General features: G+C 48.5%; 1 protein-coding gene across 2 annotated transcripts in view; it reads left to right on the forward strand.

Annotated features, from left to right (window-relative positions):
• pex6 (peroxisomal biogenesis factor 6) overlaps positions 1–20,521 on the forward strand; it is a 28,253-nt gene that overhangs the window by 1,697 nt on the left and 6,035 nt on the right. The window contains exons 2-18 of one of the 2 annotated variants that reach the window (XM_061880766.1): positions 2,719–3,471; positions 5,844–6,007; positions 6,078–6,143; positions 6,216–6,318; positions 6,389–6,492; positions 12,536–12,638; positions 12,715–12,917; positions 16,213–16,399; positions 16,455–16,531; positions 16,597–16,714; positions 16,766–16,971; positions 17,368–17,429; positions 17,495–17,603; positions 17,668–17,784; positions 17,849–17,926; positions 17,993–18,132; positions 18,193–18,292. In XM_061880766.1, coding sequence (XP_061736750.1) covers positions 2,719–3,471; positions 5,844–6,007; positions 6,078–6,143; positions 6,216–6,318; positions 6,389–6,492; positions 12,536–12,638; positions 12,715–12,917; positions 16,213–16,399; positions 16,455–16,531; positions 16,597–16,714; positions 16,766–16,971; positions 17,368–17,429; positions 17,495–17,603; positions 17,668–17,784; positions 17,849–17,926; positions 17,993–18,132; positions 18,193–18,292 — 2,690 coding nt within the window. Of the gene's footprint in view, positions 1–2,718; positions 3,472–5,843; positions 6,008–6,077; positions 6,144–6,215; positions 6,319–6,388; positions 6,493–12,535; positions 12,639–12,714; positions 12,918–16,212; positions 16,400–16,454; positions 16,532–16,596; positions 16,715–16,765; positions 16,972–17,367; positions 17,430–17,494; positions 17,604–17,667; positions 17,785–17,848; positions 17,927–17,992; positions 18,133–18,192; positions 18,492–20,521 lie in introns of those variants that run through there. The other variant, XM_061880765.1, reaches the window with a different exon arrangement.

Below are 20,521 nucleotides of genomic sequence, written 5' to 3' on the forward strand. Positions count from 1 at the left end.
TTGGCCAAAGGCCCAATACCGAATAATGAATGCAGTTTTTCACAATTATTTTTATATTGCATAAATAGCCTAGAATACATTTCTAGACATGTTTTTCAAATAAAGTACATTTTTATTGAATATTGACATTTTTTTAATATTCCAGTAGCCTTTGCTTTTCAAAAAAAGCACAACGTTTTTCATTTATATTAGGCCTTCAAACAAAACATTCATTCCAAAAAAAAATAAAGTGCATTAAAGTGGATAAACCCACAACAAATGAATTATTGTCCTCTTGGCAAAATTTTGCTTAGCCACAGTAGATATGCTAATAATGTAAACAGAAGGCTCAAGTAAATCTCAATAAGTGTGTGCTTGTAACCTCATACACTTATACAGGTAGCCTACACAACAGGCTAATAATGTAAACAGAAGGCTCAAGTAAATCTCAATAAGTCTGTGCTTGTAACCTCATACACTTATACAGGTAGCCTACACAACAGGCTAATGATGTAAACAGAGGCCCCACTAAATCTCAATAAGTGTGTGCTTGTAACCTTATACACTTATACAGGTACAGAACATATCCCAGGCCAGAACAGATTTGTCAATAACAGGACTTCAGCTTCAGAATAAAAAAAAGGAAACTAACTATGTATAAAACAATTTTAATTTGCCTTAGATGTCAGACAAAAACATCACCAACTGTGCCTGTATGTCAAGCCCCCCAAAAAAGGTTAAGAAATCTGGCCCATGATTGAACCTATGCTGACCCCTGCTGTAGACATTCCAACAAAAACATGCATTGAAGTGCATTGAAAAAACCTAAGTGCAAATAACAAATGAACTATTGTCCTTTTGGCATAAGTCTACTTAGCCTATTCCTTCAGGAACAGTGGCAGGTTCTTTATGAACAGTAGGTTCTCTGCTTTGTCACATGTCAGTCTGTTCCTCCTCTCATCAAGGACATAAACTGCCTCTCACTGTCTGTGCTGGTGCGTGGAGCAGACAAGTACCTTGGAATGGAAACAACATTGTAGGTTCACTTCATTATTATCAAGCAATAAAAAGAAATAACACAGAAAATAAACCAATCCCTTTCCCATCAGCTTATTGTTATAAAAACACTTTATTGTAGTATTCCTATGTTGTTTTATATTTCATTAATTAAATATATATTTTGTTTTCACAAGTGTAAACCACTTTAAAAGACAAACCAAATTTAAAAAACGCTGTAAACCACTTTGTAGTTACGTTTTGAAAAGTGCTGTAAAAGTGTTATTACCTGCATGCCATCTGTGCTAAGTCGGGAAAGCGGTCTGGATTGGTCCTCCAATATGTTAGAGGATTGTCACTCCTGGGGATGAGGACTTCTGACAGGTAACAGTCCAGCTGTTGAGCAGTTGCACTCGTACTCGTCTGCCTGGAATCTGAGTCGTTTTCCTGGAGGATTTCTTCAAACATCCCAGAGAGTGAGGATGCACGCTGCCTCTGTGGTGCGCGTTCTTTTTCTCTCTGTGCGTCACTTCACTGTCTCCAAGTGGCTTTAATAAGTCCAATTCATAAACTCCATTACCTTCTTTGTAATTCCGTTTGCTTTGGCACTGTCAGTCGCAAACTTTTTGGCCCTCTGAAAGACGTCGGCCACGGACGGGGTGGACGTTCTCGTGCTGTGACCAGCTCTCCTTTCAGCTGCTGCAGTAGTGCTGAAGGTCTTTGCTGAGGCACCTCCTCCAGACACTTTGGCTGAACATTCTTTGCAAACTACAATACTTTTGTCACTTTCCGACACTTTAAAATATCTCCACACTGCTGACATTTTTCCGAAGGCGCCGGGTTACAACGTCACCGCGTCACTGCACGTTGGTTGATTGCGTCACCGCGTCAAAAAATTGCGTCATTGCGTCACACGCCACTATTCAGCCTTGCTTTTAACTCATTCCACCGTAGGCCGAATGTGGCTTTTTTTGCCATATTTGGCTGAATATATTCGGTTACCGATTATTCGGTGCATCCCTAATGTGTATTAAATATAGTAGTCCTGCAGGTTGTGTACTACATCATTTAGTAGTACTTTAGTATGTGTATCTCGCAATGTGGTAGTACTTTAGTATGTGTACTACATAATGTAGTAGTACTGCAGTATGTGTACTACATAATATAGTAGTACTTTAGTATATATACTACATCATGTAGTAGTACTTTGGTATGTGTACTATATCATGTAGTACGTTAGTATGTGCAGTACATCATGTAGTAGTACTGCAGTATGTGTACTACATAATATAGTAGTACTTTAGTATATATGTATTACATCATGTAGTAGTACTTTAGAATGTGTACTACATCATCTAGTAGTAGTAGTATGTTAGTATGTGCACTACATCATGTAGTAGTACTGCAGAATTTGTACTACATAATATAGTAGTACTTTAGTATATATACTACACCATGTAGTAGTACTTTAGTATGTGTACTACATCATGTAGTAGTATGTTAGTATGTGCACTACATCATGTAATAGTAGTAGTAGTAGTAGTACTGCAGTATGTGTACTACATAATGTAGTAGTACTTCAGTATGTGTACTACATTATGTAGTCATAGTAGTACGTTAATATTTGTACCACATGATGATGTAGTAGTACTCTAGTATGTGTACTACATGATGATGTAATAGTACTTTAGTATGTGTACTACATGATGATGTAGTCGTACTGTACGGTGTACCATGTACTAGGTGGAGCTGCTGGTGTTGGCCTGCAGTCCAGTCACACAAGGTCGCATCACCGCCGACACCTCCGTGGTTCTGGTGGACTGTCGGGATTGGTGGGACCCGCCCCTTTACAAGGCCCCGCCCCCCAGGATTCTCCAGCTGTGCGCCTCAGGCTTTGCTCACGATGCAGCGAGCCTGGGAGGGGGCGGGTCACTCCTGGACAACTCCGGGACCCGCGGCGTCCCTTTGGAGCAGGAGTGGCGGCTGGACGCCAGCGTGAGGGATGGCGGGCGATGGCTGCAGGCGTACAAAGGTCGCCCTGGCGACTTGGACGCCGGCTTGTTTGTCAGCAGACGTGTGCTGATCAAGTTAGGACTGTTTGATGGAGAGTGGGTCAGGCTGTGCTTAGCGGGCCGACCCGACAGGTGGCGTGCGGCGGTCGTGACGACACTGGACGCCAGAGACACGCCAGGTGACCATCAGGACGCCAGACACACGGCAGGTGACCATCAGGACGTCAGAGACACGGCAGGTGACCATCAGGACGCCAGAGACACGGCAGGTGACCATCAGGACGCCAGAGACACGGCAGGTGACCATCAGGACGCCAGAGATACGTCAGGTGACCATCAGGACGCCAGAGACACGTCAGGTGACCATCAGGACGCCAGAGACACGTCAGGTGACCATCAGGACGCTGTCATCTCGGAAACCTTTTGGTTTAATCTGACTGCAGGAGAAGAGCAGACTGTGAGCTGCTGCAGCCTCACATTGAAGGTACACTCATACACACACACACACACACACACACACACACACACACCATTACTTCAATGCAGCTCTTATCACATGACAACTCTTAGCAGGTAGCTGGAGCATGTAACTCCATCCATCCATCCATCCATCCATCCATTTTCTACCGATTGTCCCTTTTGGGGTGGCGGGGGGTGCTGAAGCCTATCTCAGCTGCATTCGGGCTGAAGGCGGCGTACACCCTGGAGAGGTCACCACTATATATATATATATATATATATATATATATATATATATATATGTATATGTATATATGTATATGTATATATATATATATATATATATGTGTATATATATATATATGTGTATATATATATATGTTTATATATATATATATATATATATGTGTATATGTGTATGTATGTATGTATGTATATATATATATATATGTGTATATATATATGTTTATATATGTGTATATATATATCTATATGTATATATAGATATATATATATATATAGTGTGTGTGCGTGTGTAGACCCCTGGTATACAATATTAGGGGCAGTACGGTGAAACGGGTTAGTAAGTGTGCCTCACAAGTAGGGCTGGGCGATATGGCCTTTTATTAATATCTGGATATGTTTAAGCCATGTGACCATACAGCATATATATGTGGATATTTTGTCTTAGCCTTGAATGAACACTTGATGCATATAATCACGGCAGTATGATTATTCTATGTGTCTATATTCAAACATTCTTCTTCATACTGCATTCATATATGCTGCAATCACAACTAAAAGTGTATTTATAAAACAGTTATTAAGCAGTGGCACAAACATTCATGTCATTTCTAAAACAGAAAGTGCAAGACTGTCAGAGACATTTGAAAACAAGCTATGATTGCACTTTAAAACACTAAATTAAAGTTCACTTTTTGTACAGAATGCCACTACAATAGTTAAAAACAAATAAAGTGCACTTTTGTGCATGATGTCACACAAGATGTTTCAATAAGTGGCAAATAAAAATGGGCTGCATAATAGGAAAATCAAATAGTGTATGTCCTTCGCTGTGTGGTAGGTTCCTGCAGATGTTATCTCCTTCTGTTGTTGACTATTTTTTTCATACGGTGTTGATGTTTACCACGAATTGATTAACGTGGAGCCCGACTTAAACAAGTTGAAGAACTTATTGGGGTGTTACCATTCGGTGGTCAATTGTACGGAACATGTACTGAACTGTACTATCTACTAATAAAAGTTTCAATCAATCAATGGTTGCTTGGGCATTTTGTGGGTGTGGCACCGGCCGTAGATGTTGACATGTGGAGTTTCAAGCACTCTTCATTCTCTAGCAGGTGACTTTCAAATGATGCTACAAATTAGCAGTGCTGTTACTTTTTGTAGCAACACTTTTGCCGCATACTAGACATATTTTTGTTGTCCGTTCAACATCTTCCCGCTTAAAGCCAAACCACCGCCAGATGATGGACTCCCTGCTGGTTTTCTTGGAATTAATTATTCCTTCATTTGTTACCAGATTCGCACCTTCTCTCATATTACCACTCGCACCGGTCCACTAGCATCCCAGGTAATGTTATTATGCCGCTACCGCTATGCTCTGTGAGGGGTATGACGTTGCACGCGCGACAGCATGTGACGTATGTAAGAAGGTGCGCTTATTTTATGTCTCTGTGAGAAGGAGAGACAGGAAAGAGTGAGAAGAGCCTGTAGTGTAATGCCAGCAGCTAAAAGCAACTGTGTGAGAATGTATACTCCAATATCACCATGTAGTCATTTTCTATATCGCACAGAGACAAACCCGCCATATATCCAGTATATTCCATATCTCGCCCAGCCCTACTCACAATACAAAGATCCTGGGCTCGGGATCTTTGGAGTTTGTATGTTGTTCCTGTGACTGCGTGGGTTCCCTCTGGGATCTTCTACTTCCTCCCACCTCCAAAAATAAAGCACCTGGGGAGAGGCCCCTCCCACCTCCAAAGACATGCACCCGGAGATAGGCCACTCCCACATCCAAAGACATGCACCTGGGGATAGGTTTATTGGCAACACTAACTGGTCCCTAGTGTGTGAATGTTGTCTATCTGTGATGGGGTGGTGACTTGTCCAGGGTGTACTCCGCCTTCCTTGTCCAGGGTGTACGCCGCCTTCCACCCATGTGCAGCTGGGATAGTCTCCAGCATCCCCCGCGACCCCATAAAAGACAAGCGGTGGAAGATGGATGGAGCTTTGGCATTAGCAAGCATCATTAGCAGGTAGCATTGTGGTGAAGGAGCTGCAGTGACCACAACGCCCCCTGGTGTGGTGGAGGCAGACGGCAGCACGTAGACATGTGACCTATTTCACCTCATTCAGTATGCTCTGTCTCAGAGGTGGCGGCGACCACAAGATGGCGGCGGTCCTTCCAATTCTCCCTGTCGCTCGGCCCGGCCGCCATTTGCCAGCGAGCTACACGTCCGGCCGGTGGCGTCGCCGCTCTCTGGGCCGCCGTGTTGCTATGACGACCTGCTGGCGGAACACTTTAGCATCAGCAGGTCAGCTGACAGGAAGTTGGGGTAGGTGGGTGGAGTCAAAATGCTAATGTCATGAATTCTCCTGCCGCAGACTGGTCTCGCTCGGAGATGTCCTGGTTGTTCCGTGTCCGGACCGGCTGGACCCTAGCTCGCTCAGGTCAGACACCCTTTTGTTGACCTGCCCTGTTGCCCTGGTAACCTCTACATGCTGACCTTTGAACTGGCTCAGGTGCCCTGCGGTGTTCTTCAAGGTGCAGAAGGTGTGTCCTACTGAGAGAGAGCAAATGGGAGGAGCTTACCTGGCTGACCGAGCGCACACCTCCCTTTTCATGGTGACCTTTCACCTCTCAAGTCACTCAAGTCCATGGTAGCTTTGACATCTGACATCTGAATTGGCTGCAGGGCCCACCGCTCAACAGCATGGTGCCGTGGAGCGCTCCTTGTCCTGCGGGCTTGGACCAGACGCTGGACGCCATCACCCGCGTGCTCCTGCCCCACCGCCACAGGTACGTATCCTGGTATTGTCACGGGGTCATGTGATGTGTGAGGGGGTGGGGTCATGCGATGTGTGAGGAGGCGGGGTCATGTGGTGTGTGAGAAGGCGGGGTCATGTGGAGTGTGAGGAGGCGGGGTGGTGTGTTGTGTGAGAAGGTGGGGTCATGTGGTGTGTGAGGAGGCGGGGTCATGTGGTGTGTGAGGAGGCGGGGTCATGTGATGTGTAAGGAAGTGGGGTCATGTGGTGTGTGAGGAGGCGGGGTCATGTGGTGTGTGAGAAGGTGTGGTCATGTGGTGTGTGAGGAGGTATGAATGTGATGTGTAAGGAGGCAGGGTCTCCTGGTGTCATGTGTGAGGAGGTGGGGTCACCTGATGTCATGTGTGAAGAGGCGGGGCCACCTGAAGTCATGTGTGAGGAGGTGGGGTCATGTGGTGTCATGTGTGAGGAGACGGCGTCACCTGATGTCATGTGTGAAGAGGCGGGGTCTCCTGGTGTCATGTGTGAGGAAGTGGGGTCACCTGATGTCATGTGTGAGGAGGCGGGGTCACCTGATGTCATGTGTGAGGAGGCGGGGTCATGTGGTGTGAGGACGTATGGATGTGATGTGTAAGGAGGTGGGGTCACCTGGTGTCATGTGTGAGGAGGCGGGGTCACCTGATGTCATGTGTGAAGAGGCGGGGTCACCTGGTGTCATGTGTGAGGAGGCGAGGTCATGTGGTGTGAGGACGTATGGATGTGATGTATAAGGAGGCGGGGTCACCTGATGTCATGTGTGAGGAGGCGGGGTCACATGATGTCATGTGGGAAGAGGCAGGGTCACCTGGTGCCATGTGTGAGGAGGTGGGATCACCGGATGTCATGTGTGAGGAGGCGGGGTCACCTGATGTCATATGTGAGAAGGCGGCGTCACCTGATGTCATGTGTGAAGAGGCGGGGTCATGTGGTCTGAGGACGTATGGATGTGATGTGTAAGGAGGTGGGGTCACCTGGTGTCATGTGTGATAAGGCGGGGTCACCTGATGTCATGTGTGAGGAGGCGGCGTCACCTGATGTCATGTGTGAAGAGGCGGGGTCACCTGAATTTCATATGTGAGGAGGCGGCGTCACCTGATGTCATGTGTGAAGAGGCGGGGTCACCTGGTGTCATGTGTGAGGAGGCGGCGTCACCTGATGTCATGTGTGAGGAGGCGGGGTCACCTGATGTCATGTGTGAGGAGGCGGCGTCACCTGATGTCATGTGTGAAGAGGCGGGGTCACCTGATTTCATGTGTGAGGAGGCGGCGTCACCTGATGTCATGTGTGAAGAGGCGGGGTCACCTGGTGTCATGTGTGAGGAGGCGGCGTCACCTGATGTCATGTGTGAGGAGGCGGGGTCACCTGATGTCATGTGTGAGGAGGTGGCGTAACCTGGTGTCATGTGTGAAGAGGCGGGGTCATGTGGTGTGAGGACTTATGGATATGGTGTGTGAGGAGGTGGGGTCACCTGGTGTCATGTGTGAGGAGGCGGGGTCACCTTGTGTCATGTGTGAGGAGGCGGTGTCACCTGATGTCATGTGTGAGGAGGCGGCGTCACCTTATGTCATGTGTGAAGAGGCGGTGTCACCTGGTGTCATGTGTGAGGAGGCGGGGTCACCTGGTGTCATGTGTGAGGAGGCGGGGTCACCTGATGTCATGTGTAAGGAGGCGGGGTCACTGGGTGTCATGTGTGAGGAAGCGGGGTCACCTGGTGTCATGTGTGAGGAGGCGGGGTCACCTGATGTCATGTGTGAGGAGGCGGGGTCATGTGGTGTGAGGATGTATGGATGTGATGTGTAAGGAGCTGGGGTCACCTGGTGTCATGTTTCAGGAGGCGGGGTCACCTGATGTCATGTGTGAGGAGGCGGGGTCACCTGATGTCATGTGTGAGGAGGCGGCGTCACCTGGTGTCATGTGTGAAGAGGTGGGGTCATGTGGTGTGAGGACGTATGGATGTGATGTGTAAGGAGGTGGGGTCACCTGGTGTCATGTGTGAAGCGGCGGGGTCATGTGGTCTGAGGACGTATGGATGTGATGTGTAAGGAGGTGGGGTCACCTGGTGTCATGTGTGAAGAGGCGAGGTCACCTGGTGTCATGTGTGAGGAGGCGGCGTCACCTGATGTCATGTGTGAGGAGGCGGGGTCACCTGATGTCATGTGTGAGGAGGCGGGGTCACCTGATGTCATGTGTGAGGAGGCGGCGTCACCTGGTGTCATGTGTGAGGAGGCGGGGTCACCTGGTGTCATGTGTGAGGAGGCGGCATCACCTGATGTCATGTGTGAAGAGGCGGGGTCACCTGATGTCATGTGTGAGGAGGCGGGGTCATGTGGTTTGAGGACGTATGGATGTGATGTGTAAGGAGGTGGGGTCACCTGGTGTCATGTTTCAGGAGGCGGGGTCACCTGATGTCATGTGTGAGGAGGCGGGGTCACCCGATGTCATGTGTGAGGAGGCGGGGTCACTTGGTGTCATGTGTGAGGAGGCTGGGTCATGTGGTGTGAGGAGGTATGGATGTGATGTGTAAGGAGGTGGGGTCACCTGGTGTCATGTGTGAGGAGGCGGCGTCACCAGGTGTCATGTGTGAGGAAGCGGGGTCACCTGATGTCATGTGTGAAGAGGCGGGGTCACCTGGTGTCATGTGCGAAGAGGCGGGGTCATGTGGTGTGAGGAAGTATGATTGTGATGTGTAAGGAGGCGGGGTCACCTGGTGTCATGTGTGAGGAGGCGGGGTCACCTGATGTCATGTGTGAGGAGGCGGCGTCACCTGGTGTCATGTGTGAAGAGGTGGGGTCATGTGGTGTGAGGATGTATGGATGTGATGTGTAAGGAGGTGGGGTCACCTGGTGTCATGTGTGAAGCGGCGGGGTCATGTGGTCTGAGGACGTATGGATGTGATGTGTAAGGAGGTGGGGTCACCTGGTGTCATGTGTGGAGAGGCGAGGTCACCTGGTGTCATGTGTGAGGAGGCGGGGTCACCTGGTGTCATATGTGAGGAGGCGGCGTCACCTGGTGTCATGTGTGAAGAGGTGGGGTCATGTGGTGTGAGGATGTATGGATGTGATGTGTAAGGAGGTGGGGTCACCTGGTGTCATGTGTGAAGCGGCGGGGTCATGTGGTCTGAGGACGTATGGATGTGATGTGTAAGGAGGTGGGGTCACCTGATGTCATGTGTGAGGAGGTGGCGTAACCTGGTGTCATGTGTGAAGAGGCGGGGTCATGTGGTGTGAGGACTTATGGATATGGTGTGTGAGGAGGTGGGGTCACCTGGTGTCATGTGTGAGGAGGCGGGGTCACCTTGTGTCATGTGTGAGGAGGCGGTGTCACCTGATGTCATGTGTGAGGAGGCGGCGTCACCTGGTGTCATGTGTGAGGAGGCGGGGTCACCTGGTGTCATGTGTGAAGAGGCGGGGTCACCTGATGTCATGTGTGAGGAGGCGGCGTCACCTGGTGTCATGTGTGAGGAGGCGGCGTCACCTGGTGTCATGTGTGAGGAGGCGGCGTCACCTGATGTCATGTGTGAAGAGGCGGGGTCACCTGATGTCATGTGTGAGGAGGCGGGGTCATGTGGTTTGAGGACATATGGATGTGATGTGTAAGGAGGTGGGGTCACCTGGTGTCATGTGTGAGGAGGCGGCGTCACCTGATGTCATGTGTGAGGAGGCGGGGTCACCTGATGTCATGTGTAAGGAGGCGGGGTCACTTGGTGTCATGTGTGAGGAGGCTGGGTCATGTGGTGTGAGGAGGTATGGATGTGATGTGTAAGGAGGTGGGGTCACCAGGTGTCATGTGTGAGGAGGCGGCGTCACCAGGTGTCATGTGTGAGGAAGCGGGGTCACCTGATGTCATGTGTGAAGAGGCGGGGTCACCTGGTGTCATGTGCGAAGAGGCGGGGTCATGTGGTGTGAGGAAGTATGATTGTGATGTGTAAGGAGGCGGGGTCACCTGGTGTCATGTGTGAGGAGGCGGGGTCACCTGGTGTCATGTGTGAGGAGGCGGGGTAATGTGGTGTGAGGAGGTATGGATGTGATGTGTAAGGAGGTGGGGTCACCTGGTGTCATGTGTGAGGAGGCAGGGTCATGTGGTGTGAGGAAGTATGATTGTGATGTGTAAGGAGGCGGGGTCACCTGGTGTCATGTGTGAGGAGGCGGGGTAATGTGGTTTGAGGAGGTATGGATGTGATGTGTAAGGAGGTGGGGTCACCAGGTGTCATGTGTGAGGAGGCGGCGTCACCAGGTGTCATGTGTGAGGAAGCGGGGTCACCTGATGTCATGTGTGAAGAGGCGGGGTCACCTGGTGTCATGTGCGAAGAGGCGGGGTCATGTGGTGTGAGGAAGTATGATTGTGATGTGTAAGGAGGCGGGGTCACCTGGTGTCATGTGTGAGGAGGCGGGGTCACCTGGTGTCATGTGTGAGGAGGCGGGGTAATGTGGTGTGAGGAGGTATGGATGTGATGTGTAAGGAGGTGGGGTCACCTGGTGTCATGTGTGAGGAGGCGGGGTAATGTGGTGTGAGGAGGTATGGATGTGATGTGTAAGGAGGTGGGGTCACCTGGTGTCATGTGCGAAGAGGCAGGGTCATGTGGTGTGAGGAAGTATGATTGTGATGTGTAAGGAGGCGGGGTCACCTGGTGTCATGTGTGAGGAGGCGGGGTAATGTGGTTTGAGGAGGTATGGCTGTGATGTGTAAGGAGGTGGGGTCACCTGGTGTCATGTGTGAGGAGGCGGCGTCACCAGCTGTCATGTGTTAGGAGGTTGGGTCACATGAGAGAGTGTGGTCATGTGATGTGTGAGGAGGTGGAGTTACTGGTGTTTGAGGAGGCGGGGTCACGTGATGTGTGAGAGGGTGGGGTCACGCGACCTGTGTGAGGAGGCGGGGCCATGTGATGTGTGAGGCGGTGGAGTTACTGAAGTGTGAGGAGGCGGGGTCACGTGATGTGTAAGAGGGTGGGGTCACGCGACGTGTATGAGGAGGCGGGGTCACGTGATGTTTGAGAGGGTAGGGTCACGCGACGTGTGTGAGGAGGCGGGGCCATGTGATGTGTGAGGAGGTGGAGTTACTGATGTTTGAGGAGGCGGGGTCACGTGATGTGTGAGAGGGAGGGGTCACGCGACGTGTGTGAGGAGGCGGGGTCATTTGATGTATGAGGAGGTGGAGTTACTGATGTTTGAGGAGGCGGGGTCACGTGATGTGTGAGAGGGTGGGGTCACGCGACGTGTGTGAGGAGGCGGGGCCATGTGATGTGTGAGGAGGTGGAGTTACTGATGTTTGAGGAGGCGGGGTCACGTGATGTGTGAGAGGGTGGGGTCACGCGACGTGTGTGAGGAGGCGGGGCCATGGGATGTGTGAGGAGGTGGAGTTACTGATGTTTGAGGAGGCGGGGTCACGTGATGTGTGAGAGGGTGGGGGTCACGCGACGTGTGTGAGGAGGCGGGGTCATGCGATGTGTGAGGAGGTGGAGTTACTGATGTTTGAGGAGGCGGGGTAATGTGATGTGTGAGGAGGAGGGTGGATTTACTGATGTGTGAGGAGGCGGGGTCACGTGATGTGTGAGAGGGTGGGGTCACGCAACGTGTATGAGGAGGCGGGGTCATGTGATGTGTGAGGAGGTGGGGTCACGTGATGTGTGAGAGGGTGGGGTCACGCAACGTGTGTGAGGAGGCGGGGTCATGTGATGTGTGAGGAGGTGGAGTTACTGATGTTTGAGGAGGCGGGGTCACGTGATGTGTGAGAGGGTGGGGTCACGCGATGTGTGTGAGGAGGCGGGGCCATGTGATGTGTGACGAGGTGGAGTTACTGATGTTTGACGAGGCGGGGTCACGTGATGCGTGAGAGGGTGGGGTCACGCGATGTGTGTGAGGAGGCGGGGCCATGTGATGTGTGAGGAGGTGGAGTTACTGATGTTTGAGGAGGCGGGGTCACGTGATGTGTGAGAGGGTTGGGTCACGCAACGTGTATGAGGAGGCGGGGTCATGTGATGTGTGAGGAGGCGGAGTTACTGATGTGTGAGGAGGCGGGGTCATGTGATGTGTTTGCTGCAGTGCTCTGCCGGCCTGCACGCTCCTTCTGCACGGCCCGGCAGGAAGTGGTAAAGTGAGGGCGGTCAGCGCGGCGACCTCCAGGCTCCACCTCCACCTGCTTAAGGCAAGATTTAGACCGCTGTCTCAGCTGGCCCAGGTGGCCGCTGGCCGTGCACTAATGGCGTGTGACCTTCATGCAGGTGGACTGTGTGAGTGTGTGCAGCGACACCCCCGCTGCCCTGGAGGTCAAACTGATGTCGCTCTTCCAGCGGGCAGAAGGCGTGCGGCCCTGCGTCCTCCTGCTCAGGAACCTGCACCTCCTCCTGCCGCCTGGAAGGGGCGCCCTCCAGGACGGCCGGGTGCAGGCGGCACTGCTCCGCATGCTGAAGAGCACCGCCCACGGGTAACTGCTCCTGAACTTCTTCACTTAACTCTGTTTATTTGTCATTCATGTGTGTGTGTGTGTGTGTGTGTTTGTTTGTCATGTGTTTGTGTTTATTTGTCATGCGTGTGTGTTTATTTGTCATGTGTGTGTGTTTTATTTGTCATGTGTGTGTTTATTTGTTATATGTGTATGTGTGTGTTTATTTGTTGTGTGTGTGTTTTATTTGTCGTTTGTGTGTGTGTGTGTTTTTTTGTCGTGTGTGTGTGTGTGTGTTTATTTGTCATGTGTGTATGTGTTATTTGTAGTGTGTGTGTTTATTTGTAATGTGTGTTGTTATTTGTCATTTATGTGTTTATTCTGTGGGCAGCACGGTGGTTCAGGGGTTAGTTCGTCTGCCTCACAATACGAAGGTCCTAAATAGTCCTGGGTTTAATCCGGAGCTGGGGATATTTCTGTGTGGAGTTTGCATGTTCTCCCCGTGACTATGTGGATTCTACTCCGGCTTCCTCCCACCTCCAAAGACATGCACCTGGGGATAGGCCCCTCCCACCTCCAAAGTCATGCACCTGGGGATAGGCCCCTCCCACCTCCAAAGACATGCATCTGGGGATAGGCCCCTCCCACCTCTAAAGACATGCACCTGGGGATAGGCCCCTCCCACCTCCAAAGATATGCATCTGGGGATAGGCCCCTCCCACCTCCAAAGACATGCACCTGGGGATAGGCCCCTCCCACCTCCAAAGACATATACCTGGGGATAGGCCCCTCCCACCTCCAAAGACAATCACCTGGGGATAGGTTGATTGGCAACACTAAATGGTCCCTAGTGTGTGAATGTTGTGTGTCTATCTGTGTTGGCTCTGCGATGAGGTGGCGACTTGTCCAGGATGTACAACGCCTTCCACCCGATTGTAGCTGAGATAGGCACCAGCGCCCCCCGCGACCCCAAAGAATGAATGGGTGTTTATTTGTCATTTGTGTGTTTATTTGTCGTGCGTTTTTATCTCTCGTGTGTGTTCATTTATTTGTCATGTGTGTGTTTATTTGTCATTTGTGTTTTTATTCGTCGTGTGTGTTTATTAATTTGTCACTGAAATTCAAGTATTTCCTTTATATGTATGTATAAAATAAAATAAACACTTTAATTTCAGTGAAGTCAACTATATATATATATATATATATATATATATAGGAAATTCAAGTATTTCCTTTATATGTACGTATATATATATATATATATATATATATATAGTATATATATGTATATATGTATATATATATAGGAAATTCAAGTATTTCCTTTATATGTACGTATATATATATATATATATATATATATATATATATATATATATATATATATATAGTTGACTTCACTGAAATTAAAGTGTTTATTTTATTTTATACGTACATATAAAGGAAATACTTGAATTTCAGTGACAGTATATACAGTATATATATATATATATATATATATATATATTAGTATGCGCCTGCCTTGAATTACTGCCACGTCAAACTCGCTTCGCATTATAATTAGCGCATGCTTGGTATTACCGCCGGGTCAAAGTCGTGACGTCACGAGTGACACTTCCCCTGTCATCATTTTCAAAATGGAGGAGGCTGATTTCAATCATTTGAAATCGCACAAAGGGAAGAAGATTTAGAGCTATTCAGTAGGATTTAAGGTCCAAGCTATTGAATACCGGTATGCTAAAGAGAACAGTAAGCAGTTATGTTTTATTAATATACCTGTGGAGCCGACAGTCCGACAGACAGGCAGTGTGCCCTGCCCAAGAGGAGGAGCAGAAGAGCGACCTGGACTGAGGTTTTATTGAAAAATAAAGTCAAACGGCTCAAGCCATGTCCTTCCTTGGTGGTCCTGGGAACCCGCAAGACGACGGCTTGATATCGTCACAATACTGTAGCTGCGTCTGTTAAATATGAGTCATTAAATGACTCCCGCCTCCTGGTGGTAGAGGGCGCTAGTGATCCTTCTTGCGAATACTCGGCTGCAGAAGAAGTGAAATGAGTGACGGGATTGTGCTGGACGGATATGACGCGGCGGGTGCACGGCCGACCTTTGCTGGCTATGTAAACAACCGGGCTGAAATAAGGCATGTTCCAGTTCTAAATACCCAGTGTATTATTTACACAGTAACATTCATGGTGGCAGCGGTGGGATAAAGAGATCACCCATGGAGCAGAACGGGAGGGGGAGTTGTAATTCTGTCGTCGATCGCACCCGAGCTAACTGATAGCAGTTTTCTAAACTGGACTTTCAGTGGAAGCAGGAGGTAATAAAGGAAGATCTCCATCGAGACAGAGAGACTTATACAACTGAAGAAAGATAAGGAATACTTTTATAAACAATTTATTGATGCTTTTGATCAGAAGGAGCTGGCATGGATTTCATTTATAAGTAAAGGTAAGACCATTTTTCATTTATTTTTTATTTAGCCTTTATTTAACCAGGTAAAGTCCCATTGAGATCAAAGATCTATTTTCCAAGGGAGACATGGCCAAGAGGGCAGCAGCATGGTTACATTAAAACAGTAAACAACACATAAAACATCACATTTACAACATTAAAACTTGATCATATGACACATGTGCATGCACACAAGGTAGACTGCAATCCTTCCACAGAAGCTTTAAACTCATTTAATGTAACACGGGTTGTAAGTTGAATATTAGATAGTAGGTTATTCCAAGCCTTCGGTGCGGAAAATAATAACCATATTAACGTTTTTTTTAATTAAATGTGCTTTTCATGATGGTATCCTTACGTCACACTCAAATTTTTACTGCATGCCTTTGGTAAGTGCCGGAGTGAGAGGAGGTTTTAAAATAATTTGCGCCCCGGCTGTAATTCAAGGAAATACAGTATATACATATGTATATATATACTTATATATATACACACATATATATATATATATATATATATATATATATATATATATAGACATATATGTATATATATATATATATATATATATATATATATATATATATATATATATATATATATAGACATAGTGTATTAACCTGAAGTAAATAATACAAATTAAGAACCAATTAAGTTTAACTTTTGTATATTTGCATAGCTTGTATATAAGATGAATGTTGGAGATACACTTCTTTAGAAGGGTTGTGCTAAGAGGTCAGGTGTGTGTGTGTGTGTGTGTGTGTGTGTGTGTGTGTGTGTGTGTGTGTGTGTGTGTGTGTGTGTGTGTGTGTGTGTGTGTGTGTGTGTGTGTGTGTGTGTGTGTGTGTGTGTGTGTGTGTGTGTGTCTCTCTCTCTCTCCAGAGTGTCAGTGGTGGCCACAGTGGTGAGACAGGAGGAGTTGTCTGCAGGCGTCATGGCGGCCTTTGTCCAGCAGGTGGCCATGGAGACCCCCAGTGAGGCGCAGCGTGTGTCCATGCTTAGCTCACTAAGCCAGGACCTGGGTCTGGCCAGGGATGTCAGCCTGGAGAGAGTGGCCCAAGTCACCGCTGTAGGTCACCACATCTTTCTGACTTCAAACAGCACTCCAACAAACGTGTCCGCAGGGCTGGACTCTTGGGGACTTGAGCGCCCTGCTGGCGGAGGCGGGCAGAGCGGCCTGCAGGCGACTTGTCCTCGCCTGGTGAGACCTCCTGATCATCAGGTCCAGTGCCTCTCCTGCTGTCCTCCTTCACGTATCTCCTGTAGTCCAGGGCGGCGGGAAGAGGACTTGTGCTTCAGTGGCGTGACCATCCAAAAGCAGGACGTCCTCTCGGCCCTGCGCACCTTGCAGGATGTGCGCTCTGACGCCGTGGGCGCCCCCAAGGTCAGTCCCTGGACCCCGCTCCCTGGACTCTGCTGACTCTCCTGTCCACAGATTCCTGAAGTGCGCTGGGAAGACGTGGGCGGCCTCCAGCAGGTCAAGAAGGACATCTTGGACACCGTCCAACTTCCTCTACTACGTCCGGAGCTCTCCTCCCTCAACCTCAACCGGACCGGAATTCTCCTCTACGGTCCGCCGGGCACCGGAAAAACTCTACTGGCCAAGGCTGTGGCCACCGAGTGCGCCATGACCTTCCTCAGGTGTGAACCTTGTCTTGCTAACACTAGCAGGTAGCATCACTAATCCTTCCTCAGGTGTCAACCTTGTCTTGATAACGTTAATATGTAGCATCGCTAAGCGTTCTTCAGGTGTGAACCTTGTCTTGCTAACGCTAACAGGTAGCATCCCTAGTCGTTTCTCAAGTGTGAACGTTGTCTTGCTGAAGCTAGCAGGTAGCATCGCTAATCATTCCTCAAGCGTGAACCTTGTCTTGTTAGCACTAACATGTAGCATCGCTAATCCTTCCTCGGGTGCTAACCTTGTCTTGCTAACACTAGCAGGTAACCCTAGCATTTAGCATGGCTAACAGTTCCTCAGCTGAGAAGCATGTCTTGTTGACTCAGGCTAGCATGTAGCATGGCTAATGACGTGTTCAGTGTGAAAGGTCCGGAACTTCTCAACGCGTATGTGGGCCAGAGCGAGGAGAACATCAGGACAGGTGAGAAGAGCACGGAGGCAGACACCTGTTGGCCCCTCCCTCCCTCAGCGTGCGTGTCTTTGCAGTGTTCCACAGAGCGCGCTCGGCGGCGCCCTGCGTGGTCTTCTTTGACGAGCTGGACTCTCTGGCCCCCAGCAGGGGGCGCCAAGGGGACAGTGGCGGGGTGATGGACAGGTGAGAGAATGTGCGGGCCAGGTGAGAGAAGGTGCGCTGGCTAACGCGGGCCTCCAATGGTCAGGGTGGTTTCTCAGCTGCTGGCGGAGATGGACGCTCTGCCCTGGTCCGCACGGGTCTTTGTGATCGGCGCCACCAACCGACCCGACCTGCTGGACCCCTCGCTGCTGCGGCCCGGGAGGTCAGAGGTCACGCCAAGAGGTGGAGCCGGTGATTTTGCAGGAGTGACGGCGTGCTCTCTTCAGGTTGGACAAGCTGGTCTACGTGGGGATGAACCAGGACCGCAGTTCTCAGCTCCAGGTTCTCCAGGCCATCCTCAGAAAGTGAGCACTGCTCCCCCTGCTGGTGGACGCTGCCACTGCCACCTTTCACCTCTTATGTCATCACAGCTTCCACTTGGACCCGGCTGTGGACCTGCTGCAGGTGCTGGACCGCTGCCCCGCCCTCATGAGCGGCGCAGACCTCTACGCTCTGTGTTCGGACGCCATGACGGCCGCCATCAAGAGCAGGATCTCCCTAGTCCGGCAGGGTGCGTCCGAGGTCCTGCAGGTCTTCCACCTTCTTCATGTGCTCTTCTTGTGTCCATCAGGTCTCCAGTCCCAGGACTCGCCCCTCCGCCTCTCCATGGACCACTTTGCAGCCGCACTGGACGCCTTCTGTGCCTCGGTTTCCCAGCAGGAATTGCTGAGGTACACAAACCTTCAACGTGTGCTGACCTCAGGCGCCACGCATCATGGCACCTGACCGTGTGTGTATGTATGTATGTGTGTGTGTGTGTGTATATATATATATATATATATATATATATATATATTAGAATAATATTATATATCTATGTATTCATATAAAGTACAAACCCCGTTTCCATATGAGTTGGGAAATTGTGTTAGATGTAAATATAAACAGAATACAATGATTTGCAAATCCTTTTCAACCCATATTCAGTTAAATATGCTACAAAGACAACATTTTTGATGTTCAAACTCATAAACCTTATTTTTTTTGCAAATAATAATTAACTTAGAATTTCATGGCTGCAACATGTGCCAAAGTTGTTGGGAAAGGGTATGTTCACCACTGTGTTACATCACCTTTTCTTTTAACAACACTCAATAAACGTTTGGGAACTGAGGAAACTAATTGTTGAAGCTTTGAGAGTGGAATTCTTTCCCATTCTTGTTTTATGTAGAGCTTCAGTCCTTCAACAGTCCGGGGTTTCCGCTGTTGTATTTTACGCTTCATAATGCGCCACACATTTTCCATGGGAGACAGCTCTGGACTGCAGGCGGGCCAGGAAAAGTACCCGCACTCTTTTTTTACGAAGCCACGCTGTTGTAACACGTGCTGAATGTGGTTTGGCATTGTCTTGCTGAAATAAGCAGGGGCGTCCATGAAAAAGACGGCGCTTAGATGGCAGCAAATGTTGTTCCAAAAGCTGTATGTACCTTTCAGCATTAATGGTGCCTTCACAGATGTATAAGTTACCCAAGCCTTGGGCACTAATGCACCCCCATACCATCACACATGCTGGCTTTTCAACTTTGTGTCGATAACAGTCTGGATGGTTTGCTTCCCCTTTGGTCCGAATGACACAATGTGGAATATTTCCAAAACAATTTGAAATGTGATCTCGTCAGACCACAGAACACTTTTCCACTTGGCATCAGTCCATCTTAGATGATCTTGGGCCCAGACAACCCGGCGGCGTTTCTGGATGTTGTTGATGAATCTCTTTCGCTTTGCATAGTAGAGCTTTAACTTGCACTTACAGATGTAGCGACCAACTGTATTTAGTGACAGTGGTTTTCGGAAGTGTGCCTGAGCCCATGTGGTGATATCCTTTCGAGATTGATGTCGGTTTTTGATACAATGCGGTCTGAGGGATGGAAGGTCACGGTCATTCAATGTTGGTTTCCGGCCATGCCGCTTACATGGAGTGATTTCTCCAAATTCTCTGAACCTTTTGATGAAATTATGGAGCGTAGATGTTGAAATCCCTAAATTTCTTGCAATTGCACTTTGAGAAAGGTTGTTCTTAAACTTTTTGACTATTTGCTCACGCAGTTGTGGACAAAGGGGTGTACCTCGCCCCATCCTTTCTTGTGAAAGACTGAGCATTTTTTGGGAAGCTGTTTTTATACCCAATCATGGCACCCACCTATTCCCAATTAGCCTGCACACCTGTGGGATGTTCCAAATAAGTGTTTGATGAGCATTCCTCAACTTTATCAGTATTTATTGCCACCTTTCCCAACTTCTTTGTCACATGTTGCTGGCATCAAATTCTAAAGTTAATGATTATTTGCAAAAAAAAAGGTTTTATCAGTTTGAACATCAAATATGTTGTCTTTGTAGCATATTCAACTGAATATGGGTTGAAAAGGATTTGTAAATCATTGTATTCTGTTTATATTTACATCTAACACAATTTAACAACTCATATGGAAACGGGGTTTGTATATATGTATGTATTTATATATGTAGTAGTATATGTCTATGTATTTATGTACCATATTTTCCGGACCATAGGGCGCACCAGATTATAAGGCACACTGCCGATGAGCAGGTCTAGTCAGGTCTATTTTCATATACAGTATAAGACGCATTAAAGGAGTCATATTGTTATGATTATTTTGTAAAAGTAAAATACTTCCTTGTGATCTACATAGCATGTCATGGTGCTTCTTTTCTGTAAATGTTGCATAGATGATGTTTTACACATTTTCAACTCACTTTCTGACCGTTATTTACGTGCCCCCACTTGGACAGCGTCATCTTGGTTGTAGTGGTGTAGCGTGCAAGGACGGGAGAGGAAGAATTGTCAAAAGATGGTGCTAACTGTTTTAATGACATTCACACTTTACTTCCATCAATAACAGAAACATCCACACAGGAAATGTGTTCCGTGAAAAATCGTT

This window comes from Nerophis ophidion, linkage group LG20 (genome assembly GCF_033978795.1).
Source record: "Nerophis ophidion isolate RoL-2023_Sa linkage group LG20, RoL_Noph_v1.0, whole genome shotgun sequence".
Classification (NCBI taxonomy): Eukaryota; Metazoa; Chordata; class Actinopteri; order Syngnathiformes; family Syngnathidae; genus Nerophis; species Nerophis ophidion.